General features: G+C 35.1%; 1 protein-coding gene across 4 annotated transcripts in view; it reads left to right on the top strand.

The window, feature by feature from the left end:
- The window catches only part of LOC145279670 (chromobox protein homolog 5-like), a 164,686-nt gene that overhangs the window by 39,683 nt on the left and 99,625 nt on the right, over window positions 1-25,378 (top strand). For all 4 annotated transcript variants that reach the window (XM_080130932.1, XM_080130930.1, XM_080130934.1 and 1 more), the window contains exon 2: window positions 22,296-22,593. In XM_080130932.1, the coding sequence (XP_079987058.1) occupies window positions 22,317-22,593 (277 nt within the window). In that variant the 5' untranslated portion in view covers window positions 22,296-22,316. The remainder of the gene's footprint in view (window positions 1-22,295; window positions 22,594-25,378) is intronic.

Genomic DNA, 25,378 nt, shown 5'->3' with positions numbered 1-25,378 from the left:
TGCGTCATTTCTTCCAACTATGGAGTGAGACTGGGTTGATAGTGGCATGGATGAAATCATCTGGTTGCTGGCGCAGAATGTGACCAAACTATTGGAGACGTCTCCAAAGGAGGGTCTGTTTGAGGGTTGGTATCCAGCAGTGCAAATGGATGAATGAATGGTGGTGATTGGGACGAATTGGTGTCGGCAAACCTGAAGGATGCGGCGTAGACTTTGAGGAAAATTGGTTGTAAATCTTTTGGAGAGAATCCAGCCGCTAGTAATTTTGTCTTTGTCGCGTTGATTTTCATTCTTACCTTGAAGCAAAAGTCTGCATATGAGTAATGACTGAATGTCAAAAGTTTTTGCCTAGGATAGCTATATCATCAGCATCATCATAAGATAGCTATATCATCAGCATAGTTAAGATCAGAGATGCATAGGTCATGGCTCACCATGACACCTGGGAAATTGACTAGAGAGTTGGAGATGATCCAGTCGATAGCATAGTTAAAGACTGTGGGTGACAGAACACAGCATTGAAGGACTTTCGAGTGTATTTCAAAGAAGTTAAACTCTTGACTGTATGTGTGGGCCTTTGTGTGTGTGGATAGGTAGACAGCGTTGATCAAGTTCAACAGTTTCGGTGGGATGCCATCTGCCTGCATTATCTGCCAGAGCTTCATGGTTGATTGAGTCAAAGGCAGCAGCAAAGTCAGTGAAGCACACAAGTATTTTCTGCTGAAAGCTTCAGCAATGTTCAAGGATTTGCCGCAGCGTAAAACTCTGATCTGTGCGGTCATGGCCTAGCCGAAACCCATATTGGTTGGTTTTGGTGTCAGGTTCTCTCTGAAACCTCTTCAGTAATATAGAAGCAAAGATTTTGGCAGCAACATCAATGAGGCTTATTCCACGGTAGTTACTGCAGCAGCATTTGTCTCCCTTTTTGAAGAAAGGGAGCAGAACCACGTCACTCCATGGACATATCTTTTGCAAGTTTTGTCCAGTAAGCATTTTGATCAGCCCTTGCAGACTGGGCAGCTGGTGGAAGTCGTCGCATTCAGAGCAGCGAGCTTATTTTGTTGGCAAGCTCGATGATGTGGCCAAAGATCCAGTCTTTTGCATGCCGTCTGGATGCCGTTCATTCACACTGTTTTTGAAGGACTGCCAGATATCCTCAGCTGTGGACACTTATGAGATGACTGACCAATTTTTATGATTTCAGGTTTAAATGAACAGTTACAGCAGGAATTGGAATACATCCTAGTAAAGCTTGATTGTCACAGCTGATGAAGTTGTTCAGATGAGGACACTTTAAAAGAACGATATGCAATAAAATTCTGTTTTAAACTTGGAAAAAATGCCGCAGAAACATGAAACGCTTCAAACTGCTTTTGGACCATCTTGCATGAATCGAGCATCAGTTTTTGAGTGGCATAAGAGATTCAAGGAATGCAGGGAGTCTGTGACAGATGATGAGATGTGTGGGAGGAGTACACAGTGGGTTCACAAGCGGACATATGGAATTTTTGCAACTTCCCCAAATGACTATAAAACTTAGAAAAGTGCAAAGTTCAGTTTCTGTAGTATCAAAAAATGGTATTATTTATCTTCTAAAAATGATTATTGATCAAGATATGCCAGCTGGAAGCTTGCGAATTTTGATCGTTCACAACCTTGCGATAACATAAAAATTACCAAGCAGCAACTTTGGGTGTACCTGAGTAATTGTCAAAAATTTCTTCCAAAACCTCTGTACATGTCCCATAAGTCCCCGAAATATAAGGCCAGATGTCTAAAATTGAATTAAATGCGAAAAGTTGGATCTATGGTCAGCTATTGGGCCTCTTTTGTGGGATTTTCCGGAAAATTTATGACACAGATTAACAGTTTTTTCCTTAAAAAAAGCCCGAAATTTGACCCCGATCTGTACACTTTCACCGACGATTGCAAAAAAAGCCCGAGATAAAAAAATTTATGCTTCACATATAAGAATCTAGACAAATAACACTATCATAATCCAATTGGACAAAAAAATTCATTCTCAGGCACCATATTAATTCTGACGTAATAAAAAATATTGAGGATACCCAATTATTGTAATTTTGTGTATCCAGCAAAAATCGTCAAACGCATATATTCATATAACTAATCAAATTCTTTTCCACATATATGACCCAAACCACTTTTCCTATGTTTTTGGGGTGTAGAATCCAAATCTGGCCTTTAAAACACCTGAAACTTAACTGTTTTCATGATAAATCCAAATTCTAGCACATCATATGGTGAATTGGTATGGGAGAATCCTTCGCATGCATCTTCCTCGTCTTGTCGCCCAGTGATGCTACTGATGGGAAACGAAAACAGAGAGAACCTTGATATCGTTACAGACATCCAGAAAGAGAGAAAGGATTGTGAATTCATTGTCCAACATCACAGCAAACCGGTGAATATCAAGGTCGATGCAACTATGTCTATGATTGATGGTAAGATGCATAGTCTTATATCTGGTTTGGGTGGGCCATTTTGTTGCTTGTGTACATACAGTAAAGAACAATGTCATGATTCTGTCTGTATCACCACTGGTTTCAAAATTGATCGTTCCTTGGAACAAACACTAGCCCTCTGTGAGAAAGGAATCCATCTTCCAGAAAACCGAAAGGTTGGTGATTATGATGATCGCAAAGGTATCACCCAGGATCCTATTACCATCGAAGATATCAACAACTTGCATCCTCTCCATAATTTGCTGAGATGCTTTGGATGGATCTTCAAGATTTGTTATCATGCCACTGCAGGACATTATTCATGGTCAGAAGCAAAGATGGACGTATCCAACCGTATCGCTAGAGCATTGGCATTTCTAAAACAAGCGAAGGAACAGATCCAGACCAAGGTAAAGGAAGAGACATCAATCACCATGGAGAAACCTGATCCAACAGGTCACGGGGGTACGTCTACGACAGGAAATGTGGCGTCACTTATACTCAATACTAGCAACAGAAGGTTGTTGACTGATGGAATTGATAACACCGAATTGAAGTTAAAGATTGACCGCATTATACTTCGTATGGCGGTTATTCTAACGATAAACAACTCGAACAAGAACGTCAGGGTTGCTGAATTTCAGGAGTTTTGCCGTGAAACATACCTTCTTGTCAATAAGATATCGTGGATTCAAATCAGTCCAAGTGCACACGTTGTTCTTGGTCACAGTGCGGAACTTATTGAACAGAACGACGGCAAAGGTTTGCTGAACTTTACGGAGTGTGGCATCGAAGCAAATAACAAATTCCTGAGGCAGTATCGAATGAACTATGCACGGAAAACAAGTCAATTTGACAATTTATCCGATTGTATTAACAGACTGTGGGATAAAAGCGACCCTATGGTGTTGAAAGTATGTGAACGACTACAGTGCACTCATTGTAAAGGAGCAGGTCACACAATACGAAGCTGTGATGAGTTGAAGGAAGCACTTCATCAATGCAACAGCGAATATGAAGCACTAGTTGCCTTCTTGTCTTACTGATTCTTTTTATTTAGGGTCTATTTTGTTCCAAGTTACGTTATTGATCATTCTATTCATAGTTCATTATGTTTTTCAATATTGAATTACAGTGCGTATCGAATTGTTATTACATAGCTGCGGATTTATTATGAACTTTCTTGCAAATTCTGTTCAAAAACGCATTCTTAGGCCTTTTACGTCGAAAAATCTGTTTCCCGGAATGTTGACCCGATTTCTCAAAATTAGGGGTTGAGGCACCCAGACTCCCAAAAATTTGAAAATTATACATGTAAAATTGACTTCTCTACATTCCACGCCTTGTACGGTTCTAACAAGCCCAAAATGGCCTCCGTATCAGTATTATTTAACAAGTTCTGTCAAAAAACGTGTTTTTTGGATTTTGGCCAGATCGCCCAAAATCAGGGGTTTTGGCCCCTTTGACCCCCCAAAATTTCAAAAATTTTAGAGAAATGTTTTTTTCTGTCTTCTACTCCCTCATTCGGTTCTAACAAACCCTAAATGGCCCCTACATCGATATTATTTGACAAGTTCTGTCAAGAAACTCGTTTTTTTGGATTTTGGCCAGATTGCCTAAAATCCAGGCTTTCGGCCCCCTTGACCCCCCAAAATTTCAAAAATTTTTGGGAAATGTTTTTTCCTGTCCTCTACTTCCTCATAAGGTTCTAAAAAGCCCTTATGGCTATAAATGAAGTAGTTTTTTCTAATTTATAGTTAAATGTCCGCTTGACCCCCCCTCTGGGCCCACTGTGGAGTAAGGAAGTCGGAACACCAGAGTTGATTGGCTAAATAAAGAATTTCATGGATAAGGATCGTCATGTGTCTGTAGAAACAATAAGTGCACAGTTTGATGTCAGTGTGGGAACTGTACACACAATTATTCATGAGGAACTGGAGATGTGGAAGATTTTAACAGTTTTCCCCAAGGGTGCTCAGAAAAAGACCAAAAAGAAAGACATTATGGGCGTCAAGACAGTTCCTCACCCTCCCTATAGTCCAGACCTTGCTCCCTGTGACTTTTGGTTATTCCCTAAGCTCAAGGAAAACCTTAAAAGCTGTCGTTATGAGACAAAGATGGAAAAGACTTGACACAAGAGGACTTCCATAGGGCCTTCTAGAAGTTGTTGGAATGGTACAAGAAGTGTATTGCAGCTGGAGGAGATTACTTCGAAGGAGACTAGAGTTTCATGTGTGTACTTTCAATAAAAGTGCTAATACAAGAAATCTGGAAACTTATTTAAGGCACCTCGTAGATGTAACATCATCGATTTTACAAATGATTAAAGCAAGATGGTCACAGCTGCATTTGCAAAGCCTTCAATTTTCTATGGTGGCGGTAAACGATATGAAAACTTTTTTTTAGTTACTAAAAGAAAACTGAGAGAAGAAAAAGTGAAAAATGCATGTACTTTTAGTATTAAACTCACCTGGGTGCCCAGCGTTGCCCGGGCTGTTTGGAGGTGTGTGTTGAGAAAAAAGAAAAAAGAAAAAGTTGTGGCAGGCAGGCTAGAACCCGTGGTGTGAAATTGCAAGTGCAAAAAAACAAAAAAAAATAGTAGTAAGCAGGCTCAAACCCATATCATGCCAGAGGAAAAAGAGGTGAAAAAAAAAAACTGTCTTACCGATGTGCCTACCGTGGTTATGACATCACGGGCGGTCGAAATAATGTCATTTATGCGACATGGATGTGACATCGGAAAAAAACACAAAAAAAGCTAATGTAAGGCAAACGAACGATGTTAAATGTAAAAATCGAAAAAACAAAAAAGAAATGGCTTAAATAAGCCTGTTTCGATATTAAAATTTAAAAAATCGGTGGGTACCCGGGTGTTTTTGGGTGTGTGGTCGGAGGTAGATAAGCGAAGTAAAAAAAAAAACAGAAAAACGAACGTTACGTGAAAAATGGCTTAAATAACACTGGTTCAATATTTAAATTTAAAAAATCAAAAAAAAAAAAAAGACATCTCACACCAAACCCAAAACGTTTAGATAACGAACCAACGCGCTAACCAACTGAGCTAACGCGATGTACATGAAATTTAGTCAGTTTTTCAACTATTTAAAGTAAATCAGGCCATGACGTCATCTGACGCATGCATAGAACCGGTCGTCGTCACGAGAGGACGGTTTTTGTTGACGACTCTCCCCCCCGCCCTCGGATTGAACCTGTAATCTTATGATAACGACGCTGTCATTTAATCCATTGCGCTATGGACGCGTATGCGAATGTAGGTCGGTTTTTATGTTTAAACAAATTTGAGGTACGTCTTTTGCGCGTGTTGATGCATGCATAGAGGCCATCTTACGATTTTTTTCCCACCCCTCATGGTAGAAAAGGGTCTGGTTGAGGGTGAAGGAATTAATGTTTTTGCCCAATTTTTCGATATTTGTCATCCAAGATGTCGAGCTTGAAAATGATACTAATCTCGTGAAAATCTATCACCTCTGTCGAAAATTTTTGCGAGACATACAAACGCACACACACATTTTGGCTTTTACATATATATATATATATATATATATATACACACACACTAGCGGGGGGTACCCGGCGTTGCCCAGGTGTTTGTAGGGGGAGGGGGTAAGTAATAACCCTGTTAAAAAAAATTGGATAAACCAAAACAAAAAAATCAGAAAAAAAACCCTGCAATCTTAAGATAACAACGTTGTGTGTAGGGGGGGGGTGAAGAAAAAGTGTTTATAGGTGTAAAAAAAAAAGAAAAAAAACGTTTTGGCCGGAAGTTGGGCTTGAACCCGAAGCTTCGAGGGTCCGCGGAAAACAAAAGTTTGACACGTTACGCGTACGCCAAAGAGACAAACAGATAAGTAGTGACAAAACCAGCACGTTAAACTAACATGAATGTTTTCTAGGTCAAACATGACGTCATGGTCGCAATAGTTGTGGAAAAGGCAAAATGAAGGAAGGATTTTTTGCTATGCCCTCTCTGTACAAAACTGATGATTTTAGGGTGAAGGAATTAATGTTTTTGGCCAATTTTTCAATATTTGTCGGGCAAAGGTTGGAGCTTTAAAATGATACCTATATGGCAAAAATCCGTGGCCCGTGTCAAAAGTTTTTGCGAGACATACAAACACTCACACACACACACACACACACACACACACACACACACACACACAAACATTTTCGCTTTTATATATATAGACTAGCGGGGGGGGTACCCGACGTTGCCCGGGTGTTTGTATGTATGTGTGTGTGTTTTTTGGTAAATCGTTGGCCAGGTGTTTGTTTTAAAAAAAAAAAAAAAAAAAAAAAAAAAAAAAAAAAAAACAAGCCTTGACACGCAGTTGGAAAATAATAAAGTGTGAAAAAAAAAACGTGCGACGTTTAACGGCAGGTGCCCGTTTTTGACGAGTTAATAACGTCAACTTTGAGTGCGGGACAGTGTTTTATTTACCACGAGTCTGTTCACTTCTTTTTTATAAGAAAAAGCTTAATGCACATGCAGCGATCGAAAATTGTTGAATATTTATCTTTTCAAAGTCGGGCAAATTAAATAGACAGGCGACTCTTGTTGTTAACTCGTAAATATTATCATTTAGGCATGATATAAAAAGTTTTAAGAAGTTGTGAGGGGACCGATCGGTTCTCGAAAAGAAGCCTTTCTTGGACATAAACGAACACACACACACACACACAAACATTTTCGCTTTTATATTTATAGATGTTTGGTTGATTACAAAACCTGCTAAGTATTTTAACATTATGGAGTTCACAGTAAGAGAAGTCTAAAAGATAAAATAATAAAACAGTAAAATAATTTTTCTGAATTTTTGAGATGAGGATTGTTCAATCATTATTTGGATTATTGTTCCCCTCTTGAGCATTATGTTTCGGTTGCTGTAATTTCTGATCATCTTCAGTTAATCTGTCCACAAGGACCCAAGACATAGTGGATAAACTACTTTATAAAATTCAGTTGTAAGTTACACTCTTATTGAGGGTAAAGGTTCAAGTCTCAGGGTGTGTGATACTCAAAATACAATTACGAATTACTTAGGACTTTTACCCAATCATAGTTGACAGGTCGGAAACATGACTCTGTATGAGAAATCAAGCCAAGTTTTATAAGGTATGCATAAAGTCACCAAACGCCTGTCTTTGGGTGTTACTAAGGAGAGTGCTGCATCTATAGTATGAGGCATGATCGATTAGGGTACAGTCCTGACTTGAGAGGATGGTAGAGAAAATATAAGTAACTCACATAATAATGAAAGTAAAGTCGAACGCACATAAAGGCCTGATCATCCAATTCAAGCCATTGCTCTCTAGTTAAGGAAAGAGTGCTGGTAGCATGCTACTCCAGTGGATTAAATAACTAGGTCCGTTCAAAATTCCATGCAGATTTCAGAGATTAGCAAGATACATCTGAAGAAAATTGGCAGTTACATTGACTGTAACGTGAAAATAGCACAATATAAGAACAGTAGTTTCAAGAATCAGAGAGAGCAAGATAAGTTAAAAAGATAAAACGAGAAAAAAGAATTTACCCCCCCCCCCCATTCTCCTCAGAAGAGTCTGTGTCCGTGATGAGACTATTCAGTTGATAGACTTCTACCAACGAATGGAAATTAGAAAATGTCTTGAAAAGAAGGACTGTGCAACAGTCAAAGGTTAGATGAAAAAAACAAATTATTACTTGCAAACATGTAAAAAAAATTTACTACTTGCAAAACATATTTTTTATTCAAATGAAACTATCAAAAAATGCAAATAAGTGTTTTTGAATTTCCAATGCTGAGACTCAAATTGAGCAGGTCGCATAAATGTTACAAGTCTTTTTTGGATCTTATCTAAGAGTGATCAACTAATAGTCAATGCATCAGCCCAAAGGTGGCAACAATATTCAATCCATGGGCAACTCGTGGCTTTATAGAGTTATAAGATACTTGCGGTTTAAGTAGTTTATTAATTCTAACATGATAGAGGAAGCCAACCTTCTTTGCAGCAGCCTTGGAAATGGCGTTTATTTGTTTCAATTCATATTACTCATGAATGTTACATACCTGTTGAAATGTAATAGAAAATTGACTCTCCTAGGTCTTTAATGTGAATCTCTTTAAGCGGTGTGTTTTCCACATAGATCTTTTTCCAAGCTCTGGAGGAGCACTTGGCACATTTGTCCAAGCCAAACCTCATTCCATTATCCACTTTAGAGAAGGTATGTACAATCTGAAAGAGTCAACTTGGTTTAGTGTCTGAGCTGGCCTATAATTTAAGGAATAAAGAAGGAGAAATAGAAGTCATTTGAACCTTTGTCTGAGAATAACTTATTGGCTAATGAAAACATTAATTTATAGACAGGAATGGCAATAAATTAAAATGATTAGCTAGCTAAACTTAGCACTACATGTATATATAAAAACACTTAACATGAATTCCATGCATTTTAGTCTGAGTCTTCACAAGGATTAACCACAAAAAATTTTGTTTAGCTTAATGACCATGTATTTTCATACATTACATAGGCTGATAAACTGGGCATTACACATGTCTAAAAGATTGTTCAAGTTTATGCAGGTTTCATGCTTATTCTGGTATAGCAATTATACAACAAATTAAAATCTTCTACAATTTTAAAATTCATAAAACTATCTTATTGCCATTTGTATAGCTTGAATATTGTTTTATGTTTAAAAATGTTCAACAAGACATTTAAAGAAAAAAATATGAAGAATAAGAATTTAAAGAGAAATAAAATTGAAATAAGTCAAAATCTGGTCAAAAGATAGGGAGGGGAGATGAGGATTGGAAGATTGAAACATAAAACCCATAAACCAAAGAAAGAAAACATATGCAAATTTTAGCAGTAAAATACCAAATCAATGTTTTTCTTTAAATTTCATAAAATAGAAGATAAAATTTTCATTTTAGTTTTGTGTATATGTTTTTATAATTTGAATAGAAACTTAGCATTTGGGGTGACGTCTTTTTTTAGTGACTAGGGTTACAGTCCAGTTCTAGATTTTTAAAAAAAATTTTTTCTTTCTCTTTTTATGTAGTTTATGGTTTTGTTTTTTTTTGTTTTTTGTTTTTTGACAAAATGGTAACTTTTTGAAGAAATATTGTTTTTGTTAAGTTTTTTTTTTCTTTTAATATACTCAACTTTTGAACTTTTATTCTTGTAATAAATGACTGCCTAGCTGCAAATGATTAAAAAAAAAAAAATTCTAGTGATTATGTGTGAATACTCTAAAAAATCTTTGTGAAGAAAAGAAAAAAACAAAAAATAATTTAGAGTAGAGAGGGGATCAGTTTCGCATATAAATTTAATGTAAAGATCCCATATTTCCTGACCACTTTTGCCTTTTAGAGCAGTTAACACTACAAATTCTTTTGAAATGTTTTCAAGTTGAAAAGTTAGTATAAAAATTTCCCTACCATTAACTCATGGTTTGAGTATGACAAGCCCACCTCCTAAAAATGGCTTCTTTTTAAATATGTCCCTGAATTTGAGTGATAAATTCTTCCCTCTAAAAAAAATCTTTACCACTAACTCTAAGTCTGAATGTTTCCACCCCATCATCATCATGACGGGCTCCTTGCCCGGACCAATGTGACTCTTCCTCTCCAGAGTTTCCTGTCTTCCATCAGTTGCCTCAGATCTTCAGGTTCACAGTTGGCGTCGTGTGCTATTTGTTGGATGTACGTGGATCTAGGTCGTCCTCTGCTTGTGTGTCCGTGTCGTGGAGTCCATAGCAATACATCACTCACCAATTCATGCTTGCTCCTCAGACAATGACCGGCAAATCGTAGGCGTCTTTCTCTAATGGTATTAGATATGGCAGGTAGATTGCCATAAAGTTGCTGCTTCGTGGGATGATTTTGCCAAGATATATTTAATATTGTTCTTAGCATACGGATTTATGTGTCGTCTAGTTTTCTTTCCAATCTTTTGGTGAGTGTCCAGGTTGTAGCACCGTAAACAAGGACAGACTCTACGACTGCCCCGAAGAAGTGCCTTTTCAGTTCGTCAGCCAGTCTCGAAGTCCATACTGAATGTAGCCCATCCAATGCGATCCATGCTTTTGAGATGCGAATTCCGATATCTCTCTCTCTGGAAACTATGTTGCTGCCCAGATACGTAAACTCAGCGACTTCTTTCAGTGTTGATCCAACCAAAGCCCTGATCTCTCCTTTCACATTGAAAGTCATAAACTTTGTCATCTGCATTTATGTGGAGACCAATGTCATTTCCACCCCAACAGAAAAAAAAAACCTTTTCAATCCTTTAGTTTGAGTGGCAAGTTCTCATCCTACAAAATCTCTCTTAAAATCACACAATCTTCTAAAACAAAACTCATATCTCTTCATCAAAAAATGTTAAAATAGATTAACTGCCATTAACTTCAACCAGACTTACAAAACTGTTTAAACGTTGTCTTAAGGAGAATTGCTTCCCATCACCCTGGAAAATCTCATCAGTATGCCCTGTATTTAAGAATTCAGGTGATCGTTCATCCCCCTCTCAGTACAGGCCAATAAGTCTCCTGTGCGTCATGAGTAAGTTGCTGGAATCTGTGTTAAATACAGAAGTAATCAACCATCTCAGCAAAAATAACCTTCTTAGTGACACACAATATGATTTCCGTTCTGCTAGATCTACAGCAGATGTGCTTACAGTTATATCTCATAGAATTAGCGAATCTCTCGACAGAGGCAACCTTTCTAGGGTAATTCCTCTTGACATATCAAAAGCCTTTGATAGGGTATGGCATAAAGGTTTACTTCACAAGATCTCCAGCTATGGTATAGCTGGAAATGTCTTCTCAATTATTAAATCATTTCTCTCTGATAGGCTCATAAGAGTAGTAGTTGATGGACAAAAATCAGAAGCTCACAGTATTAATGCTGGAATCCCTCAGGTCCATCCTGGGCCCAACTCTTTTCCTGATCTACATTAATGATCTTTCAAATCACATCATTACATCAGTCGTAGATATTTTTGCTGACAACACTACCATCTATGGTAGCACATCTAAGACAGTAAACAACCAAGTTCTCTCCGATTCTCTCTCCTCTGATCTTGATCACGTTGTACAATGGGGAAAGGAGTGGCTGGTTACTTTTAATGCATCTAAAACCAAGCTTCTATCTTTATATCATCGTTCTGATCCCCATCTGGCATCTATTAAAATGAATGGCTTTCGTCTTGGGGAGGCCTCAAGTTTTGACAAGCTTCTGGGCTTGACCATTACTCCTGATCTTAAATGGAATACATACATCAAATCTGTTGCCAAGGCCACTGGAAAAATGGTCAGATCCTTTTATCGATCCAGTAGATATCTCACTGCTGATGCAATTCTCTATCTATATAAGAGCCAGATATGTCCAAGGATGGAATACTGTTGCCACATATGGGCAGGAGCTGCTAGAAAAGACTGGTCCTGCCTTGATGGGGTTCAAAATAGACTTCGTAGCCTGGTGGGAGATGTCCTTTTCTTTTCCCTGCAAACTCTCTCACAGAAGAGATGTTGCGAGTTTGTCTCTGCTTTATCGTTATTTTCATGGAAAGTGTTCGACTGAGCTTCAATCTATGGTCCCCCCTCCCCAAACTTTCACAGGAAACGCTCGTCTAGCAGAAAACACTATCAATAATTCCCCCCACTCTTTATCTGTGCCTAAACCTAAACATAGATTCCATGATCAAAGCTTCTTTCTTAGAACTGCACGCCTGTGGAATTGTCTTCCGTTTTCCTGCTTTCCAGCTGTCTATAATATGGTTGTCTTCAAGTCCAACATGAACAAGTTTCTGATGAGCCGTTCCACTTAAGTTAACAAATTTACCAAACTTCCATTACTATCGATTACTATATTGTCCTTTTGACTGCTGTACACTCTTTAACCTTTATCCTTCAGTGGCCTATCGGCCTTGATAAGTGGTGACGCCTATGTAAAAAAAAAAAAAAAAAAAAAAAAAAACTGCCCTAAAAACCCAGAAATGTATTATTTTACATCCAATTTTTGTTAAACTAATCACCGACTTCAGGTTCTAAAATTTTTTTTTCTGTTAAGTTTCAAGGTGTTTACACATAATTGCCTTAAAAAGGGGGGAGAATCACATTTTGGGATAAATAGTGGTTAAATTAGCAAGAGTATAATGCCAAATATATTTTGCAATAGTTTCATTATTAAACAGTCCTAGTATTTTTGTTTCTTGTACATAAAATGCATTACAATTCAACTTTTGAATTCTTTCTTTTTTAATGGACACGTGGAAATTACAATGGTATTGCAACAAAATTGTGTGCATTTATTAGAAACCATTAATTTCTGTAGATTTTCAGGCATATTTTGATTCCTTGCACAAAAGTACACTAATTTGACAACTTCTATTGCTTTATCTTGTTTTAACAGAAAGATAACATTTTTACTGAAAAAGTAGGCTTAAAAAATGGAACAAAACACGTCTGCTCATAAAGACGGAAAAATATCCAATGTGAAACACAGTCATAACTTCTTTGGAGTCAGATTTTAAAAATTAAAGATTCTTTCTTCGATCATCAAGCTCTTTATATATTAGGGCTATGACAAGAGAATATTCTTTTCATTTTGTCTCGCTAGTATATATATCAGTTAATCTTGTATGTTTTTAGACAGCGATGTGGTTCTCGATTGATTAACTGTGTCTGTCTTAGATATATACTAGAGAGTCAAAACAATAAAAAGAATATTCTCTTGTCATAGCCCTAGTCATTATTGAGATATTTTAAACCATTTAAATGTTTGGTGTATTGCTATTAAAAAAAGGTTAAGAACCATTACAGTAGACTGCATTTATTGGAATGGATTCAACATCAGGCTAATCCCATGAATAGAATAATATTAGTTTATAAGTAGTGTACTTTTCTTTTGCAGGATGATACTAGAACAAAAGAAACAAAAATTGTTTTAAAAAATTTCAAAATTCAAATCATTTCCATTCTGTGTTTTACAAATGTTGTTGTACTATATTTTAAAAATCTTTTATAACACAAATCGTAAACTTTCTTTATTGGTCCCCCGACAAAAGAAAGGTGAACCTGTAAATTCATCCTTGTCCGTTTGCACTTTTCTCAATAACTACATCTTGGATTTTTTTCTTTAATTTTTGCACAAACATTAAACATGATATGAGTAAAAAAGTAGAAAAAAAAAAAAAAAAACGGATTTTCCAGGAAAACTCCGGTTGCCTAGAGGTGTCTGTCGGGTTAAAATGGCTAAAATTGAGATTTTTGTGCTTATTAAAAAAAAAATTGATGTCTTAGATTTTTATAAAACTTTCTGAAAAGTTGTAACTAACTGATTTCTATATAATTTTGTTTGCCTATACTTCGCGATAACTCTTGGGTGTGCCCCAGGGGCTGTTTTAGGACTAATAAAAATACTCCATTTTTGGGACTATTTTACCATATTTGTCCAAAATTTTCTGTGTATGTTTATTTAGCAGTTTTGCATGGTGCTGAACTGAAATTTATATATGTTAAGGCCTTGGGAACTTTGGGGGCTAAAGGAGGGAGGGGGTGCAAATGATGGACTTAGTCATTTCTTTTTTTATATAATGCAGAACTCAAATTTACCTATGTTAAGGCCTAAAACTGCACCGTTTGTTCATTTTCACCAGAATTTGATGTCCCTCTGGGCTCTTTTGGGGCTAAATGGGGGGGATGGGGGCAAGTGCTGAATTTTGTCTTTTTTTTTTTTTTTTTTTTCATGCCTCGTTCACTGTGCACTTACGGGGAGGGGGGGCGTGCATGGTTCACTTGTCCAAATCTAAAACAATCTTCCAGGTTTTCATGATGAGTTTCATAATATTTAGAAACTTTTTCTTATAATACTGTTTGAATTGCTTAATAGTATTTAGGATATTAATTAATTTCTTTTTTTTTTTTCTTTTTTTCTTCCCCAGGTATTCCAAAGCAAGGGGTAACCGAAACTCCCAAAAGCCAAGAAATGCAGATTGGATTCCTAAGCATGAAATCCTGTTGTCTGTCCATAATGTACTGGTTGGAGAAAATTGTGGATGATGCAAACAGTATAGTCAAATCTAGATGATACTGACACGTGACCCGATACATTTTCCGTCACAAGTATTGTATCTAAATCCGTTGATCCTGGAACAGTTTCATATAAGGCAGAAGAACATAAAATTACAAATTTAAGGGAAAAAAACTTTTTTTGAACTTGTATCTGCTAAAACTTCAGTTTTCTTTAAGCGAATGCAATCTGATTGTAATTGTCCCAACAAAAGTCATAGATGTTGGAGCCTGCTGGGATTTCAACATTATTTCGTCTTCAGCTGATTATTCAGTCTTCAAATGTTTGTGTGTTGTACGGCATTCATCCTAGTCAGGTTGAACCAGCTTCCTCCTAAGGAGGAAGTGTCAAGGGATATTAAATTCAGTTAGTCCTCAGTCATTACAGGTAACTGGGGTCTTCAAATGGTTAGAGGATTATGATGAAGCATGTTGGGTCACCTGTATCATGACAAAATGCATGGTCAAACCAACACTGTTTCATATGCGGATGGCGTCTCGTGTGATTGGAGAAAGCTTTTCTGTCTGGTGAGCATGTACTACAAAAGAACAAATTAAAAACAGAATTCAAACAATTCATCAGAACTATTGGTTCATCTTTTAGAAGATTACTGCATGAATAATAGTGCTTTTTTTAATAGTCATTTTTCGTTTGAGTCTGGTTCAAAGTTTTAATAGAATAAAAATTTGATATAATAGTGGAACCACTCTGGAAAATAAATATAAGAGGTATGTGTGAACTGCTTTTAAACTTTTAGACCTAATAATGTGAAATTTGATAGATATGCTCTTCTGCCTGCAAGCATTGTCATTACAAAAATTTTAATGTTTTTCTTCATATAAAAGAGTCCTGAGGGCACGAAGCTATTTCAAATTCCTGACTGAATTTTTTTTGTAGAGGTCAACAAAGCTGACTTGAAAATTTTTATTCTGTCTTGTTGATAACTTGTACACAATCCAGCCTTAGTATCATCCAAAATCCACTTGGAGACAACCTGTTATTTAACTGTTATTCTTCGTACTAGCAAGATTCTAGCAATCTCATAAATACTAATTCTGAGAATGGGAAAGCCAGAAAATCTGCTCTTGAGATTATGACAACCACTAACAGCACTTCTCTTCTCAGAGTGGAATGGGTAGGGGAGTGAAGACCAATAGTTGCAATTTTTCCTAGTCTTTTATTTTTATTATTTTTTAATTTAAGGTGTTATGTGCTGTAAAACAAATAAACCAAACACTTCAAAGGCCATAAATGATGTTCTCTCTGATTCTCTCTCCTCTGATTTTGAGCACATGGTGCAATGGGGGGAAGAAGGTGGCTGGTTAATTTTAATACATCTAAAACCAAGCTTCTATCTTTCCAACATCAACGCTCTGATCCCCATCTAGCATCAACTGAAATGAATGGCTCTCATCTTTAGGAGACTCCACGTTTTGATAAGCTCCTGGGTCTGACCATTACTCCTGATCTGAAATGGAACGTACATCAAATCCGTTGCCTAGGTTGCTGGAAAACTGGTAGGATCATTCTCCCATTTCAGTAGATATCTGACAACCAATGCAATTCTCTACCTGTATAAGAGCTAAATACGTCCTAGAAAGGGGTACTGTAGCCACATCTCGGCAGGAGTTCCTAGAAGCAGCTTATCTTTCTTTGACAGAGTTCAAAATAGACCGTAGCCTAGTAGGATATGTCCTTTTCTCTTTGCAACCTCTATCTCACAGGAAAGACGTTACGAGCCTATTTTGGCTTTATCATTATTTTCATACGTATTCGTCTGAGCGCCAATCTATGCCCCCCCCCTTGCAAAACTTTCGCGAAAAACACTCGTCTAGCTGAAATGACTATCAATAATTTCCCCCACTCTTTATCTGTGTCTAAACCTAAACGTAGATTCCATGAACACAGCTTATTTCTTAGAACTGCATGCCTGTGGAACTCCTCTGTTTCGCTACTTTTCAGTTGACTACAATATGATCGTCTTCAAGTCCAACGTAAACAAATTCTTGATGAGCTGTTCCCCTTAAGTAATCTAATTTACCAACTTTCCACTACTAATGATGACTATGATATTGTCCCATTGACTATCATACACTCATTCACCCTTATCCTTGAGTGGCCTCCAGGTCTTGATAAGTAGTGACTCCTTTGTTAAAAAAAATATATATCATTCTGTATTGTTTCAACATTAAATAATTCAAAAGGGTTGATATGCTGTAAAATACACACCTAACCAAATAAAGTTGAATAACATGAACTTCTATATTTGCTTAATATGATCAGCTGTTTCTTATCAAATAATGATATTTTCAAAATGATTACAATGACGGAATCTTCTTTCAAAATCTTAATTTTTGTTCCCTCTCGCACAGAACTTAGAAATTTTTATTTTACTTTTGAATTTAGTTTTTATATTATTAAAGGCGTCTTATCTTTTCTGAAAACGCAAGGATAAGTAAAGGATAGAATCCTTTGCATTTTTTAAATTTTATTCCTCCCCCTTTTATTCTAGGTAGGCAAGCCTTGTCTTATCAACTATGATGGTATTTTACAGGCCAAGATTTAAATGTAAATATTGTTACCATATAAGCACGAATAACAAGATTTAAGTTTGATTAATTTTTTTCCTTTTCTTTACCATACGAAAAGCACCTTTTTATTTGTTATTTTACTGTTTCTTTAACAAAGCAAAAAATGTACGGAAATATTTTAGATTCGTAAAAAAAAAAAAAGCTTTATTCCATTTTGTTTTTGTTTGTTTTTGTTTTTAATAAAATGTGTGTAAAAGCTCACATTTTGATAATGCGACAAAATCGTAATCCTTGTCTTTTTCTGAGCTCTGTTAGAGTACATCACCATTTGTTATTGAATTAAAAAGTTCCATTACATGAAAACTAACTTCACTTAAAATCATGATGTTGAAAGGTTTAAGGCAGTCTTTTTGTGTTTTCAATATACAGATGAAAAGATGACCTAATGGATACATTGCAGACTATGGAATCGGATAAACCTGATTGAAATTGTAATGTATCCATTGTCTTCAATTATGCATTAGTACTGTTGAAAAAAAGTATGAACATGTGAAGTAGCAACTTGCGTTCAACAAGCCGTTTACAATATCTGGTAAATATTAACAGGGAAGGGATGATTTGTTGTAAAATGTCCAAACTAAACACAATATTCATAGGTATGATTACATAAGATTGGATTAACTTTCATTACAAAAAAAAAAATGGTTGGTGAGGGTAGGACACTATCCCATCTCCAACCATTTTTTTCTCTTTTTAAAAAGGTTTTTCATTCTTGAACTATGCCAACAACAACCAAAGTATTCTGTCTGATGAAACATTAACAACTACAAACAGTTAATAGTTTCCTTTTTTTCTTTCTCTCACTCCGTGTCTCTCTACCTAAAAGTAAACAAAATTTTCATGGGCAAAGTTTCTTTTTTAGAATACAATACTGCTGGGCTGCTTCCCAGCTGACTACAACATAGTCGTTTTCAAGTCCAATGTAAACCAATTTTTGTTAAGTTGCCATTAAATCAAATTCTGTTCAATCATCATTACAACTGTCCATCTGATGCTCAGTTAACCTTTATCCTTGAATATGGCCCTTGATATGTGGTGACACCTTTTCTATTGTTAGAGCTATTAAACTGCAGGAGAGAAATAGCGAACAACTGTATTCACAGAATAAACTTTACTCTAGGATAGCTATACAAAATAACTTTAAAATTAACAATAACAATAGAAAGGTGTGGTTGGAGATTGCGCAACCCTTGCCTCACAATTACATGTGCAGCTGCTCCTACATGGGGTATCGTTTATCTTTCGATACTGAACGGAGGCATCGAGAGTCAATATTTTTAGATGCAACACCTTTAGACGTTTTTTCACGTTTTTCTTATGGAATAATGTATGGAAAAAATGTGGGTATATTTCAATTGGTGGTGTGTACATATGTTCATCAGTTGTGCTAAAAATGTTTATGTGCGGGTGTGGTTGTGCAGTTAGAATGCTTGCATTTTAATGTTATGGGTTTGTAAGAAACACACCTGTTCATAAATCTCATAGCACAATAAAATCACAATGATACAAACTTCAGGAGGAACACCTTTTCACATAACACCAGAACAGCACTGATAAAATTGCTAAAAACCAAGGCTCACTATAAAATCTGTCTCATCTGTGTGTTTTTGTTTTTTTGTTTGTTTTTTAATTTGTTGAGGTCTACACATGCAAATTAGTAACAATTATAAAATCCAAAAATTCCAATATGTGATTTTTTTCCCCCCTGGCAAATAGTCGCTCAAGACACACAATATCTGGCATGCTTTGAAGTTTTTTTCTCGATTGTGACAGGGTTCAATTTTGCTCTGGGGCACCTTTTGACAAATATTTAAAAACCTTATGCCCTGATTTAGCTTAAGCCTTCTAAATGAAATTGGATATAATGAAACTGTTAAGAAACCATTGGATGGCATGGCTTTGACTGAGATCTGCTCGATATTGTAAGGCTTTTGTTCAAGCCTACGAGAAGCTTCATAATTGTTACCCATAATGCAGTGCACTCTCATCTGGAAAGAGTTATAGAATCATTTACTTTAGTTCTTGTTAAACTTTTCACATGAAAATTGTATAATGTTCAAAGTTTTGAACAACAAAAAAAACTTATTTGAGAATTATTGAATAATCAGTTTCTCATGGAACATTTAAAAAAAAATTCTATTTAAAATTTTGTGACTCAATTTGCAGTCATGGAATATATATATATAATGATTGATATGTAGTTTGGTTGAAGCATTGTGTGGGATAGGTATGTAGTAGAGATTTAGAAGGCTATCAAATTAATAATGGATATTGCCGCAGACATAACAAGACATTTGTACCTAATACAACTGAATAAATGTGTGTGTGTATATATATATATATATATATATATATATATATATATATATATATAGACATATATGTATGTACTTATTGATTTGTAAATCGCCACTTGTTTTCGTCTCCTTTCACTAATAACGACTATATTTCATTCCTCGCATTGTGATAGCCTTCTAAATCTCTACTACATATATATATATATATATATATATATATATATATATATATGCTCATTGAATGTTACTCTATATTTTAATTTTAAGTAAAAATTTTACTTAAAATTAAATTTAAAAAGTAAAATAAAAACATCTTTAGTGTATGCATTTTGAAAGTTAATTTCTTTTCTTCATTAGAATGTTGTTTTTTGTTGTTGTTTTTTCGCTTTAGCATCTATACATTTTCCCTCTAAACAAAGACAAGCTTTTTGCTAATTTTATTTTTTTATTCCAAATTTCCATAAAAAAAAAAAAAACAGAAAATTTGGCAATAATTTTTGCAAAAAGTAAAATTTAATTTTCCTTTTTGTCTATTTTCAAAATATGTAAATAATAATATTGTTCAAGCATTTACTTAAAAATTGTAAATATTTAGGGTAATGCAGGGGGAGGGGGAGGGCAACCAATGAACTTTCATTTGACAAAAAATATTTTACTCCATTAAACTAATTTTTCTTTAATCCTTATTGATAATGCAGTAAATGATATGTTGAAACTTTTTTTTTTTTTTTCTTGAGGGATGTATTCATTGTACATTATTTCAGACAATTTTGCTATTACTAAAAAGAAAAAGTTTCTGCTGAACAAAAGAAAACAAATTCAGTTAAATGTTTCCTGTACAAAATATTTAAATAGATTGAATGTTATCAGTCTTTTATTAATCCAAGTAATATGTATATGTAATTTAGTCGTTACACTCTAACCATGTTTGTTACAATTCAAACTTCTCTTGAACCCCCACGCCATCCAGCAGTGTCAAAAAGGAACAAACAAAAATAAATCCGGATCGGCATTTTTCTCTCTTTTTACACAATCATTTATTACCATTACTCTCCTGTCTCGGCACCACTTAAAAAGTCCCTTGCTGTCACATGTCTATCTAGCTTGGACATTTCTCTTTCCTCCAACCACATGCCAGCCACAGCTGGCTCATTCTCATCCTCAACTTTACACAGCCATTTTCTTTGATGCATACTTTGCTTCTCCTGACCACGTGGTGCATTTTTCTCCTTTTCTTTTTCTTCTCACGCACACTTCCTAATTTGCATATGTGCTTGCTACTGCTAACCTCTTCGCAAGCCAGCTATCCTTTGCTGCTTCTACCCCCCCCCCACTCATTTATTTGCACTGTTACATATCTATCTATCTATATATCTATAAAAGTGAGAATGTATGTGTGAGGACACTTCTCAACCTATATACCTAACAAATGTTTGATCCAGACTTGAAATTTGGTATATAGTGTATTCAGACATGTAAAAAAAACTTTTTAATCAGTTTTCATAAAAAAAAAAAAATTAAAAAAAGAAAAGCTGCTAAGAGATCAAAATTGGTGTCATCGGATTTTTATCTTTGTCAACTGTTTCACGAATGCACGTGCGTGAATAGTTCATATGACAGATTTCTTAAGAAGTAGGTTTGAAAACACTGTTTTAAGATTGTGTCAAGCTGGCCTAATGGTTATCATACTTGATTCACTGTTTTTAGGCTTTGGTTTCGATCTCAGCTCAAGTATTTTATTTTTTACTTACAAGAAGTGAGCTGTTTAGGAAAAACAATACTTGCATGCACGACTCTATGAATTAAAATATTATATTCATGTGTATTTTACAACCGGGCAACACCAGGTGGCCTGCTAGTATATATATATATATATATATATATATATATATATATATATATATATATATATAATTTCTAATATTATGTCTAATATTTTATTCCCAAAGAGCTAGTGCTACCATGTCAGGATGTCTCAAAATACTGGTTTCCTAACCTAAAATGCACCAAACATTGATGTAGTTGCAAAACTTGAGTCATGTTCTGCAAAATCAAAAACAAAAACAATAACAATTTTCCTCTACAAAACAACCAAACTAAACCCCATAAATAAATATTTCAAGATATAAAGAATTTGAAACATAAAAACTTACCAAAAGTACTGGTTTCAACATAACTCAAAGGGTTGATATACCGTAAAACAAACTATTTCCAAATAAGTTCTTGTGATATTCATTTATGATTATTCTGAAATGATTAAGTTTTTTATTCATTTCTATAATAATTGGATAAGTAGTATTTGTTCAGGCTCAATTTTAATTTAATTTCCAAAATTGTTCACTTTATAATAGAACTTCTGGTGCATGTTAACATACAGTCAACAAAGCGATTTTTTTTTTTTTTTAAATATATTAAGCAAAAACAATATTACGTACTTACTTGTCATGTTGAAAATAGTAATATATCCAAAAATTTAGAGTAGAACAGCTGTTATTGTTTTTAGTAAAAAAAAAAAAAAAAAAAAAGAATAGTCTATCGCTAATATTGCAGCCATGAAGTAATCTAAAATGTTTCAATGTCCCCTGCGTATAGCTTCCTACTGTCTACTTTATAACATCTGCAATTTTCTGTAAAAATTGCTTTTAACTATAAATAACTTTCTATTCAATGAATTTTCATAATTTTTGGATATATTACTGTTTTCGGCATGATAAGTACTTAATATTGCTTTTGCTTAAAATGACATATTAAAAAAATTAATCTGTCTACTATCTTAACAAGCACCAAAGTTTTGCTACCATATTGATATTTCTGATGAACAAACTTTCTGTTTTATACATAGGTTTTATTTTTCTTTCCAGTATAAACAAAAAAAAAACATTATGGATGAGCCATCTCCAGAAGCCGGCGGTCGTAAACGGACCTTCTCTGACCGTCAGAGAGTCCTTGAGGAAAAGAAGCTGCAACAGCAGAAGGAAGAAGCTGAACGGTTGAGAGTGGAGGAAGAGAAACGGATGAAGAGAGAAGCCAAAAGACGTGAGAAGAGAGATAAAGAGCGGAAGGAAGCGATGCGGGTTCAAAGGGTCGATGAACAGAGTCGGAACGATATGAGCAACTACTATGGACAAAACTTTTCGTCAGCACAATCGACATTAGCGAGTGAGTTGCACATTTTGGTTGAATGTTGTTCATGCTAATTTCTTTCCTATTATCATGATCAAGCATGATTGGCTGTCTTAGTGCACAGTAATTGTCCACTGCTCATTTCTGCATGTTTTCACCAGATGGGGGTGGGCAATATTTCCAAACCGTTATTTGGTACGAAGAAATTGCACATCTGTGTGAAAAGATGGAAGAGTCTCTACTATTATATAAAAGGAACTTTGTCTATGAATTTGTTCCCTATGGATTCCAAAATGGCCAGGTTGACTTTTATGAAATTTCACACAAAGATCCTTCATGTGCCTGCCAGTGTTCTTAGATAGGTTTTGTGTCGGAATGTCTTCAATAAGTATCAGTAATCGAAATAATCCGATGAAAGAAGGAACAGGCGATTTTGACCAAAGTTAACATCTTACACAGCCTAACATCACAAATGCATGTGAAAAGTTTTACCACACAACCTGAATAGCCAAACATAAAATCAATAATACGTTCTTTAATATGACAGGCGCATTCGAAATGAATATTTCTGTTTAAAACACAATTTCACAATAATAGTTGACTTTTTCATTTTAAACTTTAATGCAAGCTATTATATATAAAAATAATTTTCTAAACTCAACATTAAGTTCTCTACAGTGCAATATAAACTACAATATCTTTGTCACTGCGAGAGATATCAGAAGTTTCCTCCATGTGCATCGTGATGGGTCCCCAATTAAAGCAGGTAGATAAAATCAGTTTTAAAAAATAGTTTGTGTTAGAACTGTAAGTCAATGGAGATAGAGAATTCAGGTGTAGAGAAAGTATATTTGGCGAAATGATTAAAATTGCACAGGATTTTTATTACCTTGGTGATATCATTGGAGCACAGGATGGAGTAAGTACTAGTGTGCAAAAGTTAGAAGTGTATGGAATAAGTTTAGGAAACTTTTGTCATTACTAACCAGCAGAGAGTTACCACTGTCGATCAAGGGAAGAGTCTATCAGGCATGTGTATGCAGTGTGATATATGAAAGTTAAATCAAGCCAGGAAGGTTGAGGACATGCATTGCATGGAGATAAATTATATAATGGATCTGTAATGAGTCTTAAAACGGGCTTAGATCTGATGACCTCAGAGGAAGATTAAATCTGGACAATATAAGGAAATGTGTGCAGAACAGTAGACTTTGATGGCATGGCCACGTTGAAAGAATGGTTGAGAAATTTTGTGTTGGTATATGTAGAACAGTTCACGTAGCAGGTTTAGTTCAGAGGAAGGCCAAAAAACGTGAGGAAATGATAAGAGATAGGTCATTTTATATCATATTCTGGTTTAGAAACAACCAGGCATGAAATGCGAAACCAATGATAAGAGACAGGTCTAGGATGTTGGCTAACAGATACGCCGTTACGTTAGCTTGTCGTCCAGTTTTAAAAAAGTAATTCATTGTTTTGGTGTGTACCTTACAGGATGTCTTGCTGTATCCTGTACCCTCCTAGGCCGCCCACCCAAAACTTTTGAGGGGTATATAAGTAAATGATATGACAGAGGGCGTTCCATAAATTTTTTTTTTTTTTTTTTTTTTTTTCCCCAAGATCTTCTCATCTCTGCTTCCTTGTAGACTATAACATGATTACCTTCAGGTCCAATGTCAATACTCTAGAATTATCAATTAATATCTATTGAGCTTAAGTTCTGAAAGTTTGTATACAAAAGTACATAAACATATATAGACATAAACCAGTATGTCTTATTATATTGGGTTGTTAATTTAATCGTGGGGATGGGGGTGTATAACATATCCGTTAGACTATAAATGTTTTCAGAAAAGCCAAAACAAACTCTTTATATAAAGGAAATACAATGCAAAGGTTTAATGGATCAACACAAACTGGAGCAAAGATATAATGATGTAATAAACTATGCAGATTCAGCTATACTATAATATAATACTACTAATAATACTATATGTATATATATATATATATATTATTATTATAATTTTTAAATACCTACAGACATTAGTGTTTCATTCTTCCAGGAATCATCAGTGCAGAGTGTCACGATTATAGCCGGTCGGGAGATTCTAACCCGGCGAGGAAGCCATTTCTGACTCCATTAGCAAGGAACAAACTACACAGCCAACTTTAACCGTGAAAAATATTGTTGAAATTTAAATATTTATTTTTAAATGTTGAGATGTCTGTCCATAGTTATTTAATTATTATAACATCATAATATGCACATGCAAACTATATATATATATATATATATATATATATATATATATATATACTAAATTACATTGTGTTTTTACTTGCATCAGCATGGTTAGATAGAGAATCATTCCTGTAATATTTCGGGAAATCACCCTTCGTCAAATATGTGTTCGACTTTCAAATGTGCATATTATGGCTATTGCAAAAATAAAGCATTTAAAATTTTGTACAGTCAACTGCAAAACAAGAATATTAATTAAATATCGCAATATAATTTGTCAGTTTAGCAATCAAAATTTGATTTCACGTTTTATGCACGACAGATGAAACTGCTATTTTAAAACAAAAGTGTGATAGACCATTTGACTGAACATATCTAAATAGTCAGTAATGTCAACAATGAGCTTTTTAAATAATCAAATTTTGTCTTTTCCAATCCTCTCATAGTATTGTTTGTCATTCAACTGATAATCTCATTAACTTTTATCCTTCAGTGGTTTTTGACCTTGGTAAATGGTGATTTCTTTGAGTATCTTTTCCTGTATATACTAACTGGAAAGGGGTGGAGGTCAACTGG

The sequence above is a fragment of the Euprymna scolopes genome, chromosome 7 (genome assembly GCF_053919585.1).
Source record: "Euprymna scolopes isolate OS-2025 chromosome 7, ASM5391958v1, whole genome shotgun sequence".
NCBI classification, from domain to species: Eukaryota; Metazoa; Mollusca; class Cephalopoda; order Sepiida; family Sepiolidae; genus Euprymna; species Euprymna scolopes.
The sequence above is the reverse complement of the archived record's forward strand: the minus strand, read 5'-3'. Positions and strand labels throughout refer to the sequence as shown.